Source organism: Balearica regulorum, chromosome 3, assembly GCF_011004875.1.
Source record: "Balearica regulorum gibbericeps isolate bBalReg1 chromosome 3, bBalReg1.pri, whole genome shotgun sequence".
Classification (NCBI taxonomy): Eukaryota; Metazoa; Chordata; class Aves; order Gruiformes; family Gruidae; genus Balearica; species Balearica regulorum.
In genome coordinates, this window is record NC_046186.1 from 61,016,160 (window position 1) to 61,030,540 (window position 14,381).

General features: G+C 46.1%; 1 protein-coding gene across 9 annotated transcripts in view; it reads left to right on the forward strand.

The window, feature by feature from the left end:
- The first annotated feature begins 1,774 nt into the window (after positions 1–1,774).
- L3MBTL3 (L3MBTL histone methyl-lysine binding protein 3) overlaps positions 1,775–14,381 on the forward strand; it is an 83,977-nt gene continuing 71,370 nt past the window's right edge. Inside the window, exons 1-2 of one of the 9 annotated variants that reach the window (XM_075748060.1) lie at positions 1,775–1,832; positions 11,734–11,846. In XM_075748060.1, the coding sequence (XP_075604175.1) occupies positions 11,745–11,846 (102 nt within the window). In that variant the 5' untranslated portion in view covers positions 1,775–1,832; positions 11,734–11,744. Of the gene's footprint in view, positions 1,833–2,732; positions 2,829–3,035; positions 3,228–3,691; positions 3,937–4,344; positions 4,469–5,361; positions 7,931–10,488; positions 11,121–11,733; positions 11,847–14,381 lie in introns of those variants that run through there. The other 8 variants (XM_075748059.1, XM_075748066.1, XM_075748067.1 and 5 more) reach the window with 8 other exon arrangements.

Sequence of the window (14,381 nt, forward strand, 5' to 3'; positions counted from 1 at the left end):
TGTGCTTAGGCACCGGTCCTGCAAACACTTAGGCGTGAGTCCCATTTTACTGCTGTGAGAAAAATTAATTTAAATAAATAGAAACTCTCAAGATAGTATGCTAAAATCTAAGTAAAGTCACCTCTAAATTGTTTGAGCATGGACATAATTCAAGGGAGGAGAGTTGTAAAGTTTGATCCTTAAATATTTTAATACACATTCTTAGGTAAATACTCTAATGAACAGAAACTGAGACCGAGAAGTTCTCCCGTCAGAGAAGCACCACCTCTATCCTATGTCCAGTGCATTGCTGTCCCCACGATGGGGACACTACTGTAGCACAGTATATATCCCTAATAGCAAAAAGGTTGTATCTGGTCTAGTAGAAACCACTGTATTACCTATTCCCACTTTGTAGGTGAGCATTTTTGCCATGTATTTATTTCTACTGATATTTAATGCTGATATTTATTCCTGGATATTTATTATTATTTATTATTTCTGTTCTAGCAATTGGGGCCAAAGTTGTCACTGTAATTGTAGAAGGAAGTGTATATAAAATCAAGGGAAAGTTTGGATGTGGATAATTACTGGGATTAACAAAAGATGTATCAAGGTTTGAGGCTTATTTTAAGAGATATCTAATAATATGCCAAACTATGAAAAATTCAAAATTCACTTTGCCAATTTTTGCCTTAAGGACAGAGTCACCTTTGGGAGATACTCTGTGGTCTGAAAAAAATATTTCTGATTAGTATAATTATGTTCTGTGTTGTTCTATACTTTGTCTGCAACTATTTAGTCTATCATACATATGAAGGACTGCGATCCTCCATCCCGCGTCTGCCCCAGTGTAGTTAGGCCTCGTGTGGGTCTATTTTGCTGAATGTTCTTTTGCCTAAGAGACCTTGTAGATGAAGGAAGCCCACCCTGGCCAACCCCATAAAATACCAAGGGCCTTCAGTTTTTACTGTTTTCAGAACAAGAAGTGACAGAAAATAACTGCTGAAGACAGCATTGTTCTCTGTGAACACAGGGCAACGATGGAGAGAATTCAGGCAGGTGGCACATTTGAAACTACTTGTAATTTGTAAACCGGCTGAGCTTTAAACGAGACGAGGCCCATCGTAGGGAGCCTTTCCGTGCTGAACGAACCCCGTATTTCTGGAGCGCAGGAGGAGCCTGGCTCCGCGCTGCCCGGCCTCAGCGCTTCCCCGGGTGAGCCCGCCCTGGCAGCAGCGGAGGGCTGCCCGGCTGCCGGAGGGCTGCCCCGCTCCCGCAGCCCGCGGGACCCGCACTTTCATTTCTGGTGCGCAACTGTCCTACCTCTGCCTCGGGGCGGGTTTATGGGGAGGACGGGGGCCAAGAGCCGCGGAGAGGCTCTCCCCGGCCTCCCCGCGCCCATCACCCTGCCTCACCAGCACCTGGCGGGACCGCCGAGGACCAGACCCCCCCCACACACACACACACTCCCCGAAAAGTGCAAGGCATTATTTTTGAAAGCACCCAAAATAGCGCGCGGCTGCTGCACAAGTCTCCTTATTATTCCTCCAGCGTCGGCAGTAAATCGGAGGAGATGATGCACCTCCGTCGGAGCCGTTGTCGGCGGCTGTATTTTTGGTAAGGGCGATGATTGCCGCTGCCGCCGGTTGCCGGTTGCCGGTTGCCGGCGGCTGGGGCGCAGCGGCAGCGCAGGCGAGGGAGGAAGAGCGGCGGCGGCGGCGGCGGCGGCGGCGGCAGTTTCCCCTTTCCCCAGCCCTGGCTCCGCGGGCGCATGCTCACTTGTGCCCGCAGCCCTGGACCATATTTGTCAGGACTACTCGAGAGACGGAGAAAGAGAGAGAATTTGGGGGGGGTAAGGAGCGGCGGGTTCCGATCTAATCCGCAAGCCGTTTAGGGAGCTGCAATGGCAAAGGCTGGTGATGGGTTTTAATTTTCCCCCTAGGTGAGGATGAAAGTTAGAGAGAGCGCGAGAGATAAAGGGAGAGACGCACCTCCTCTCCCTCCCTTACGAAACGTATCTGGGGAAGGGGAGGGGGGCTTCTCCCCCACCACCTCGAGCAGAAAGGATGGAAGTTAATGCCGGGGAAAGTGGGCAAGTGACTCGCAAGTGCTGGGGAGCGGCTGGGGCACCGGGGATCTCACTAAATCATAAGTGTACGAGTGTGAAAGAGGAACAAAAGAAAGAGGTGCCTGGTATTTCTTTTTCTCTTCCCAAACACATGAAGGGAGTACATGTATATCTATGTGCGCTATATATTTATATACATACACAGGCACGCACGCACGTATGTGTATGTACATATATATATACGGGGGAGGGAGCTGTGGAAATGTGTTGGGGGGGGCTTTTTTTTTGGGGGGGGGGAGGTGGTTCCGAAGGGAGGGGGAAGGGAAGGGGAGAGACATTTTGCAGACTTGCCCCACCAATGAGCTTGTCAGTTGGCTCCATTTAATGACACTTACGGGGCACCGCCGCGCTGTTGGGAACAATGTGATGCGGGTGCAGCGGCCGGGCGGCAGGGTGACGGGGGGGGGGGCCGTGGGGGGGTGCATGGGTGTGCGTGTGCGTGTGAGCGCCGGGCGGGGAGGGAGCGGAGGGAGGGAGGGGGCTCGCTGCCACCCCAGCTCCCCCCCCCCCCCCCTCCAGCCCCGGCTCTTTGTTCACACAGGCTGAAGGACGGGGAGAAGTGCGGGCTGCGAGGGGGCAATGCGCAGCGGAGAGGGGTGTGAAAAAGCCCCGGGTTTTTTGGTCGGAAGCGGCGAGAGGTGGCGGCTGCCGGGATATACCGGTTGAATGTGCCGTGGGTCCCCGTGTGCGAAGGCCTCGTCGGCGCGCAGCGGAGAGAGTTTGTATTTTCCGTCGCTCCTGCACTTTGTGTGATTGTGTGCGAGAGATATTTAAAATATAATCATCTCCCAATTTCCGCCATTTTGGGGAAAGTTTGCACACACATACACATACCAAAAAAAAAAAAAGCTTCTAGCAATTTTTTTTTTTTTTTTTTAAAGAGGCGAAAAAAAAAGTCTTTTGCTCGAGTGCTCAGTTCCTGCCTCTGTGCGGTGCGTGCGCCGCGCTCGCTGCGGCAGACATGTGAGGCGGCGGCGGAACGGCCCCTGCCCGCTCCGGGCTGCGTGCGGCGGCGGCGGCCGGCGCCTGTCACCGCCGCCGGCTCCGTGGGCTGGCCTGGGGGGGCTCCCGGAGGCTGCCCCCGCGGTGCCGGCGGTGTATGTGAGTGCACATACACGTGAGTGCGTATTTTGCTGAGGATGGGGGGGGGGTGTGGGGGGGCAGGGAATAGGACACGGCTTTTCTGTTAAGTTGCGCGCTCTCGCCTGAAGTGCGGCCGGGGTGGGGGAGCGGCCCCCGCGCACACGCCTGTCTCTCCCTCCCCGTCTCCGCAGCCGGTGCATGTAACAACAGGATATAGGCACACTTGTTCTCGCTAACGTGTGCGAGGCGATGTTTTTTTCGGCGGGGGGAGGGGGAAAGCGATTTTTTTTGGGGGGGGGTGGGGGGTAGCGGCGGTCGAGGGGAAGGCGATCCCGCGGAGCGGCCGCCCGCCCCCGGCCGGGGCTGGGGAGAGGCCGCCGGGGCGGCAGCGCCCGGGGCGGGGGGGCGTCGCGTCGGGGCCGCAGCGGAGCCCGCTCCCCACCCCCATTTTTTCCCCCTCCCCGTCGGAGCGGGCGCACATGAGAGCGTGAGAGAAAAAGTTGCAGCGCGGGGCCGGGCGCTGGAGGCTGCGGGGCCGGGCGGGGGCGAGCCCTCCGGGGAGGCGGCGTGTGCCGGCCCCTCCCGCGGGAAGGGGTGACTTCTCCGCCGAGGGATGCCCGGAGATCGGCTGCGAGCGGCCGGGGAGCAATCCCCCGCAGTCCCCTAGAAAAAAAGAAAGCTCGCCCCCCTCCTCCTCCTCCTCCTCCTCCTCCGCGCTGGGGGAGGGGAGGAGGGAGGAGAAGGTAACATTTTTTTTTTTAGGGTTGTTTTTTTTTTTTTTCTTTCCACTCGGAGACAGCCTCCTTTTCCCGGATCCCGCGCTCGGGGGGTGGAGGGGGGGGTGGGAGGGAAAAAAAGCAAAGGACCCGGTAAACAAGCAGAGTCCCTCTCTCGTTGTGCAACTTCCTCAGGAACACTTAACACCCAGTTCCTCTCCCACCCCCGCCCGCAGCGCGCTTACCCCTGCAGCCCCCACGCCGGGGCAGGGGGGCACTCTTCCCCCGCTCGATTTAATTGCCCGGGGCGGGGGGGAGGGGGGGGGGAGAGAGAAGAGAGAAAGGCAAATTCAGGAAAGAAACGGAGCAACTTGAGAACCGCTTTCCTCGAGCGCTTCCCCCGACGAGCCGGCCGGGACGGGCGGGCGGGCGGGCGCTTTTGTCTCGGTGGTTCTGCCCGAGCTTGGGGAAGACGCGGACCTGAGCCCGGGTTTTCTCCAGAAAGTTTCAAGTGCAGCAAAAACACGGCGCAAAACTGGCCAAGGAGGGACCTCTGGTGGTAGGCCGCGGGCTGCCGGCGCCGGGGAGCGGCGGCCGCGCCCGCCGGGCCTCGCCGCCGCGTTCCGGCTGCCGCGCCGCTCCGCCGCGCCGTGCGGGCGGGAGGGAGCGCCGGCTCCGGGGCGGACGCTGCCGGGGCCCGTCGACTCCCAGCTGCGCCGCCGCGGGTGAGCCCGGCCCGCGGGTTGCGTGGGGAGCGGCCGGGGACGCGCTCCGTGGCCGTGTCACTTGTCCCACTCGCGAGCGCGGTTTGAGCCCCAGTGAGTAACGTTTCCTGGAAAGGAGGCCCCTGGAGGTGCAGCAGCCTCCCCGGGTGGTGAGGGGTCACAGCCTCTTCCGTTTCTTTTAATTACCTGTGCTTAGTAGCAGGGGGTGTGTAAGCTTTACAGTGAAAGGTAGCATGAGTTATATTTTCAGCTTGCTTCTGTTTTATTTTTAATTTGCCTTGTGTAGTTGAGTAGCATTGGACTGACCATTTTTGCTGTTTGTTTCTAGTCATGAATGGACGCTCAGTTGCAGGCGCTAAAAATCAGGTGGTGAGCGTAAATAAAACTCGAGCTACAAAAACTTCAGTGTGAGTTGTTTTAGGAAATAGCCTATGTTCAGGATCGTGACACAGTTTTCTTACTGCAAATTTAAAAGCTGTTTAGGAAACCGCTACTTTTTACCAAGGAAGTTACCAGGTTCCCAGAAGTTTACATGATGAACATCTGTAGGCGAGAAACTCCCTGAAACTAGCGGCTGAAGGCAGCAAAGCACTCTGCTTGGATCTGGGTGGTGCCGGGTACTCGCTTTTTCCTGGTGTGACCTCAGCGGCTTTGACTGTGGTCCAGTTGGTCTTCTCAGGAACTGGTGCCCTAATGAAGGTGGCTGAAGCAATCGTCGTCTTGGATGTTTTTTGTTGTCAGTTGGGCAATTGCAGTGAACTCTGGTTTTGTTTGTTGCTGTGGTGTCTGTTTCACCTTCAGTTCAATGAGTTTTTCTAGAGTGTTGCTTTTAAGAGTTCTAATAACTTAAGAAAATGATTACGTGATGAGTCCTTTTCCTCAGTTTTATTGGGCATCACCTATTTGTGAAGAGAGATGGTTGACTTTTTGTGGGCTATTCTGTTTACTCTTTGAGTTTTTTAATACTGCTGGTAAGTAGGATGATGGATTGTAAGTGATGAGTGTGAGGAACCAGTGATTACCTGGCATGGGGCTTAGTGAAGAAAATGATTGTGTGTAGTCACAGCTTACTCATGCTCCAGTAGTAGGACCGCTCATCACAATGGGAGATACAAGCTCTTTATGAATTAGAGAGAGGTGAAAGTCTATAAATGCAGTAACCTGCTGAGTGCATTTAGGAGCTAAGAAAAAGGTGAATTAATTGTTTAAGGACAGCAGAGCTTATGGAAGCTGCAAAGAACTGACAGAAGAGGAGGACACGAGTCAGACAACAGGAGTGTTCAGATGTGTATCAAATTAACTCGGGGAAAGAAATAACAATTTGAATTAGGTCAGGTGATATTCAGTGTGAAGATTTGGTGCGTCACACACTTCTTCTCAAGGAAGTGTCTGCACAGCAGAGGGAAGGAGACACAAGTAAACAAAGGCAGAAGTTGTTTGTAACTTTCTGTGCCTGGTTCAAGGAATTAAGAGAAATTAAGACACAGGAATTCAGAGGAGTTGTACTCCATTCTTACTATCTGAGTAGGTTAAACCTCCACTCAGGACTGCACAGCCAATAACAGAAGTAAAAGAGTCATGAAAGCACTGCAGAGGAAATACTTTGTTGGTGTGAGGTACAGGTAAACAAAATGAAAGTTGTTAGTGGTAGGGTTCATTACATGATGGGATAGCTTTGATAATGGGTAACTATTCTCATTGTACTGTGGATATTTGAAAATGAGGTAGCAGATGAAGGCTGTGTGCGTTACCCGCTTTGTAGCAATGGTATGGCAATACCTATGTTAGCTCGCTGACAGAGACCGGACTCAGGTGAGGACAGCATGAACCCCCTTTAGCACTGGTGCAGCCTCAGGCTTCACAGCATTTTGCAATGCGTCTGTGACCAGCTTCTTTCTGTGGGGAAAAAGGTTTTCAGCCTATGTATTGGGAAGCAGGAACAAACATACACAGTACCCCTGGAGAATTCAGCAGCCAGAAGAGTAGCAACAGGTAAAAGAAGAGGAAATAATGCTAAAGGGGCATCATCAATAAGAAATCTGGTCCATTTTCTGTTACAAGTGTTAAGAATGGCAAAGAATTTTAAGCTGCGGTCCCTTTGTGAATACATCTGTGAGCTGTATATGTCATCTTTAAAATAACTTACTTGTAATAAACTTCATGAGCAACAAGCAAAATAGTGAAATTTACTCAAACAGCTCTTCAACACACAGAGTAGAAACATGGCAGAACTAGTAAAGTAGTTCCTAAACAACAAAAAATGGGATTTTGAAGGAAATGTGTAATATCCAGATACTTCTTTTAATGGCACATTAAAATAATTCAGCCATTAAACAGGAACAAAACAAAGCACATATTAAAATGTGGTGGATAGCCTCAAAGCATTTTACCGTTTCCTGCACTGTTCCTGTTGTGGTTGTTTTTCTTTAAGTGAAGAATCGGATGCTAAAAGATGAAGGGTGAGAAAGACACAAAGCGTGGGGTGCACCCAGCTCAAAGAGAGGATTGCGAGGAGAAAAGCAGGGCACACCCCGGTGGGTTTACAGTCTCTGCTTTTGCTGTCATTATGAAGACTTAATACAAAGTCTGTCTGAAACAGAGGGAGCTAACATTGCGAGGGGTAATTCTGCTTTGTGTGGCTTCAGCAATGTAACGTCAGCCCTGGTACTGCTCACATTCTTGCACGTTAAATAAAGCTGAAGCTGCGTATCCATTTGTCCTCTGGTATCTAGAACTTAGTGTATTTGTCACCTTGTGATCCACTTTGTTTTCCTGATTTATTGTGTAGGGAAAAGTGTCCCTTTGGCCCATGCATGCTATGCCAAGCAGCCTCCTCCTTGGAGATGCCCAAAATAACCATCTACAATATTAGGACAAAAAACCCTCACCTGTTGCCTTTGTTTCTGAACATCTGTCAGTGCTGGTATCACCTAGCCCTGTCGGGAAGAGGGACCATGGCTTGGCTCCATAAGGATGTTGCCTCCCTTGGACCTCACCCTTGGTGCCACTTGCTGAGACCTCCTTCTCCAGCTCGCGGGAGCTGTCGGCTGGAGAGAGGACCAGTATGGGGCAAATCTGCTAGGCTATCCTGTCACGGTGCCTTCAGAAATACTCAAAAGTAAAAATAAAAATATGCAGGGATGCATAAAAAGAAAAGACGCGCTGTCGCAGACAGGTTATGCCAATCTGGCGTTGCTGACTGGTGACTTTGCTGCTGAACTCTCCTCTTGTCTGCTGTCCAGTGACCTGGTGTTGAGTTGGCCGCGCTGGTGAGAAATCACACGGACATTTCACAGGTAGCATCTTAGATTTTAAAAATTTGAGTAGGTGTCAGGTAGATTTTTAAAGCTAACTGAAAGAAAGAATCCTTCTATTATTACTTTTTGATGTATTCAGTACATAACCCTATAATTATTTAAAAAACTACTTGTAAGTTTAATTGGCATATTCTCTCCTGTTTCTTTGCTTCACATCTTTAGAGAGGCTTTCACCAGATGAAACTATCTCATTTTTAGTGCTGTTATTCTCATTACATATCTCCTCTGTGAGGTACTCATTTATTGTTGAACCAGTTGGTAAAAATGAGGGTTTTTCTAAAGGATGCGTCTAATCTTATTTTATATGCTTGCTTATTTTAATGAATTTATTACATCTGTCTAAAACAAAGTTAATATTGAAATATTAACATGCAGCACACTCCTCTATAAATGTTATAGCTTACAGCTGTGAAGACTGAGATGCAGTTACATCCCTAATAGTGGATTTTAGAGATGCTTTTGTAAGGTCACTGTTCCAAGTTCTTGCTATTATGTCCTTTCCTTCACATCAGATGGCATTCAGTGACAGGCATAGGGACAGTACTGTAGTTACTTTGTCCCTTATTCATCCACTATTTCTACTACTTTTCAGGAAGTGTAGCAACAGAAATGATAGCAAGTGAAATCATTATGGAAGAGTCATACTAGTTCAAAGAACTACATCAGAGCTTTAAAAACAAAAATGAAAATGAGTAGATAAGACATTCTGTAGTTTTCTTTGTACTGTGGTTTAGATGTATATATTGCGATGATTTCATCCTTTTTTTAGTACCTCATTGCTGTAACAATTTAATTGGTCTCTATCTCCCTCCTTGTTAGCATTAGTAGAGGGATACAGCCCTATCTTTCATCTGTTCAAACTCAGCAAAGCTGGAAATAGATATTTTGTTACATGTAATTCCTTCTGGTAAATTCATTTCTATCTGCATTGCCCTATGACCTTTTCATCCCCATCAAGAACATTTCTGAAGGCTGCAGAATGTGAAAGTACAGATTGTGCATTTGATGTTGAGTTAATTTTGAAAGGAAGACAATAATGAATACCTTATCAAACAGTAGAATGTATCTTATTGCTGATTGTTACCTGAGGAAACTTTGTTAGGTGTAATTAAGTTAAAATTTGTATGTTTTCTTGAGAGAAGTATGCCCTGAACATTTCTGTTACCAAGTATTTCTTTAATTTTTTTACTTTCACAGTTTACATCCTACCTAAGTAGGCTAGGCTCTTAAGATTTTTTTTCCCCATGTCATTTTTTTCCCAACTGGTTCTGTTACAAAGCGTATCTATAAGGAGAGTGGCACTACTGGAGACGGCAGCATCTGATGGAGCAGCTGTCTGCTGCTCCTCGCTCCGTGGGACAGCGGCTGCTGCGAGGAAACATTTCCCCACAGCCTCCCAAGTGTCTTCCCATCTTGTGTCCTGCCTTCTGCAGAAACCATTGGAACATGTTTTCTATAATAAATAAACCACTGGAGGGTTGAGTGAAGTGTCCTCTAAATAGGGTGGTAATTTAAGATTACTTAGAAACTTTGTGTTAGCTTAGCCAGGCTAATCGCAGGGAGCTCATTACACCGGTGTGCTTAAACTAGCATGTTTCATGTCCTTAAAATTTCACAGGTTTCTGGATAGATCCAATTTTTCAGCTGCTCCTTAGCAGCTTGGGGTCTTGCATTCTTGAGAGAAGGCCTGCACCGCTGCCATCGTGCTGCAGTTCGGTTTGGTGTTGGGCTGCTTGGGTTGGCCTGCAGCGGTCTGCAAGGCTGGAGGCTCGTGGGCTTGAGCCCTGCGACATACCGTGCTCTTGGGTCAAACACAGATTGTCCAGGTTGTATAGCAGGAGCTGCCCTGAGGTGGGGTGGTGGATTTTGCCTGGGAGTGATTTTAAAAGACAAGGTCTGTGGCTTTGGGGAATTTCTCAGTTTACACTGAATTTGTTTAGATTTATTGACGTATTTTAAAATGAATTTTTGTGCATTGACAGTATGGTTTTCAGTACCTTCTCATAGAGGATTACTGAAATTAGAGAAGGAGAAGACACATTGAATCATGTGCTCTTCTTACTTCAAACTTACGTGAAATAGGTGAGGTTTTCTCGAGGAGCCTTCTGTGAACCCTACATGACGTATGAAATGAAGGTGTATGCAGAAGCTTTCACTCATAGCAGTGGTTACTGACTGAGGTCCAGTTCCTGTCACCCTGTTGATATTATGTAGTGGTTATAGTGTAACGGAAATACTCGTGGAGGAAGGTGTTGCTCAGGGTTTTAAAGAATTCTGCTAGAAATAAGGAGGAGGAAACCAAGGAGAAATACAAGGGAGGCCACATTGTGGACCCAAAATCAGAGTAGTATCTGCCTGTAGTGGTGGTGTTACAGTGATTGGTACAATTTTTCTGATGAAAAAAATGTAAATTTGATTATTTTTCACTCAACAGAGTTAACTAGCTAAGCATTTTTCTACTCAAACTTTCAGTAAAAAACTTCTAGAAGACCTGAGTTTACTTCTGCTTGGTTTACATCTTTTTCTGATTTTTAGGAGTGGGACCCAAGTTAGAAATTAGATTTTAGAAAACAAGGTCAAGCAGTGAGGAAGCTCTCTACCTATTTGACGTTCAAATACTGATACTTGCAGCAAAAGTTTTCAGTCTACAAATGGAGTATGAGGCTTAGAAAGTGTTTATTAAAAAGTTCAGAAAGTGTAAATTTGAAAAGGGATGAGCTTTTGCTAATAGTTCACAAATTGAAGACAGAGCTGATTTTGCCGCAAATTGTTTCAGCTGCTAGGCATAGCGCTGAAGTTCTTCAGAAAGAAAATGAGTCAGATTTCACATTGAACAAATAATAAATTAGGTGCCAGGCCACAGATTTGAAGATTGCTGTGTTTGTCAGAAGTGGAAAGGAAAAAGTTGGTGGCTGCTAAAAACTTTTGCAGCTCAGTGCAACTGATGCCGTCTTTGTGGCAGTGACAAACGGTGGGCCAAAGCCAGGGATCAGGGGCACGTGTTGTATACTTCTGTTGCTTGTGCAAATTATTTGGGATAAACTCTTACCACAGTAGAGGAGGTCCAAATCCACTATTTCTGAAAACAAATATTTCCTCTTCTCCTTTCACTGTTCTGAAACAAGGGGATCCTGCAAAATAAAGTCCTGCAAAGCAGTAGTTTTCTCTGGTGTGTATGTGCTTCTCTACATGTAAATAAATTCTACAAATGCAAATCAAAATTTGGTGAAACTGTATGGAAACAGAGAAGGAATATCTGCGTACCCTGAGACAGTGAAAATGAAATACAGTTTCAAATTCATTTTGAAATTTTAATTTGATCTTGGGTACAGCATTCACATCAGCATGTTATCCCATATTAAGGAAAAGCAGTTCTGTTAATCTGTGCTTAATGTATTTATTACAGGTACGCACTCATGTCTTGTCTTCCTTAGGACAGATGTTTTTCTTAGGTGTACTTAAGGTGCGTTTTCCCCATGTCAGTTTATTTGCAGTTTGAAATTCTTTCTTTCTCTCCAATACAGCCTCATTAATAGCCTCCTAGTACATAAGATAGGTATTATTGTTTAAAGTTTTCAAAAGATTTCTCCTTGTTTTTATTACATTAATGTATATTATCAACATTGTCATCAGTTGTCCCCATTGCCAATGTGCTGAGGGAGGTGTTTGATACTAATCTATGAAGTGCATTTGAAGAAATGTCTGATGATATAAGCATTAAACCACTTCTAGCATTTGCAGAGAAAAATCTTTTTACTGGTTTTTTTCTTCTTTTTTTAATAGTACATGCATCATGAATGAATCTGCCTCTAGTGGAAATGGTCAAGAGTTTGATGTATTTAGTGCTATGGACTGGAAGGATGGCATAGGTACTTTGCCAGGAAGTGACCTAAAGGTAAGATATGTGGGTTTTTTAATAAGCAAAATAAAATTGCTAAATGCCAAAAAGAATGTATTTCACAAGCTGGTATGTAGGTATCTACATTTATGAATAAAACATGAATCTGTAGCTCTGAGTTAAGAGACTGTAGCCTGTTAGCTTTTAGCTCTGGAGTTTCTTGATTCAGTGTCTGGTGCTGGCGTAGACAGCCGTCATCCCTGTAGGAAGGCATAAATTAGCACTGCCTCACTATACAGACAGAAGTAATCAAGTGCACAAAATCCAAAAGAAATCTCAAAAGTGTGAAAATTCAGTACACTTAGGGTATTATATTTTGGTCTCACTAAGAATCTTTATACTGTCACTGACTCTCATGGTCTCATATTCTTAGTTCTTTTTATTTCTAAAAATAGTTTATTTTTGCTTTGCTTTTGTCATGTGAGTGCCTAGAAAAATTAGTAAAGTGAGTGCTTCTGTGCTTGATATAGTTTACAAATTTGAATGATATTGGAATAGTCCTTTTATTTACATTTTTCACACTGGTTGTATTTACTGAAGTAAATTACAACAATTTTGTTTTCAAAATATTCTATGTATTTTATTCTATTTGATACTTTTTACTATGTCCTCAGAAGATGTCTTCTGTTATGTTAGCTAAAAATACAATTTCAATATTAGAGACTTTCTTGCACCTATTTCCTGTTGATTATAGTCAATATTTTCATATAATTCCATTTAGACTAACATTGATGGTGTTTTCTCGTAGTTTATTTTTTGAATGGAATCTCACAAACTAATTAGTTTTTTAAAAGAACTTTATATCCCATGGTGCCTGGCACAATTTCTGTTGTTGTAGTAAAGAGTCAAAAAATGTTTGAAATTCAGGATACAGATGTTGTGTGATTTGTTGTTTTGTTTGTTTGTTTTAAAATCAAGGACTCATAGAATAGACTCACAGAATAGCTTGCTTTGGAAAGGACCTCAGGAGACCACCACTGACCACCCCAGACCTCAGGCCACCTTGGATCAGGTTGCTCAGGGCCTTGTCCAATACAGATTTGGTTATCTCCAGGGCTGGAGATACTGCAGTCTCTCTAGGCAGCCTGTTCCAGCATTGGCCACCCTCATAGTGATTTTTAACTTTTACTGATACTCAGTTGGAATTTCTCCTATTGCAGCTTGTGCTTGTTGCCTCTTGTCCTTTTACTGTGCACGTCTGAGAAGAACCTGGCTCCATCCCCTCCATATCTGCCCATTAACTACTGGAAGACAGCAGTGAAATCTTGCCTTCTGTTCTTAAGACAGAGCAAACAAGTTCTCTCAGCTTCTCCTTCAATGTCATCTGCTACGGTCCCTGCTTGTTTTGGTGGATGTCTGCTGGACTTGGTCCAGTATGTCATTGTCTTTCTTGTGGTGGACACAGTAATCTGTGTATGGTCTCATGAGAACTGAATAGAGGGATAGTCAGTTCCCTTGACCTGCTGGCTAAAGCAGCCCTGGATGCTCATGGCCACCTTTGCTGCCAGGGCACGTTGCTGACTCATGTTCAACTCATCGGTCTTTTGCAAAGCTGCTTTCAAATAGTCAGCCCCCAGGCTGTCAGGGTGCACGCAGCTGTTCCATCCCAGGTGCAGGGCCTTGCATGTGCTTTTGTAGAGCTTCATGAGATCTTGTTAGCCCATCTCTTCAGCCTGTCAAGGTCTTTCTGAATAGCAAACCTGTCCTTCAGTTTATCAGCCACTCCCTCCAATTTGGTAATTTGCTTTTACTGCCTGTACATGTATATAAACCTTTCTTGTTGCCTTTGCTAGTTTCTTCTTCAGCTGAGCTTTGGGTTTCCTAATTCCATCACTGTACATTACAGCAAAATGTATAACATTTCCCCAGTTCACCTTCTGCGTACTTCCTTTTCCATTTGAACTGTATCAGGAGTCCCTAGTTCATTCATGTTGGTCTTCACCCACATTTGCTTAACTTCTTGCACATTGGCATGCGTCATTCTCCTGATAGGAGGTCCCTGGAGAGACATCCAGATCTCCTGGGCCCATTTACCCTTTAAGGCAGTCTCCTGTGTGATCCAGCCAAGCAGATCTCTGAGCAAGCCAAAATCTGCCTCTACTGAAGTCCAGTGCTGCTATTTCACTATTTGTTTTACTTGCTTCTTTCAGGATTTCAGACTTCACCATCTCATGGTCACTGCTGCCAAGGCTATCATCAGCCTCCACATCCCCCACCAGTCCTGTATTTTTTTTTTAAATGTCCAGGCTTTTAAAATTCCTTTCTATTTTAATAAGCAACATTGTGTGAAAGGCAAACACAATATTGAAATATTTGAGGAATACAAAAGGGAACAATGCAGGAAGATACAATAATCTCGTATAAATCATTGGTACGTGCTTTGTTCAGTTCTGGTTACCCTATGTTAAGAGAAACAAACAAAGCAAAGGTGGGGTCGTTAATTAGTAGAGGAGTAGGAAAACTTCCATTGAAAGTGAGGGAAGGGACTGAGCTACTCAGGTGTAGCTGAGGGTTACTTCAGGAAATCGTGTA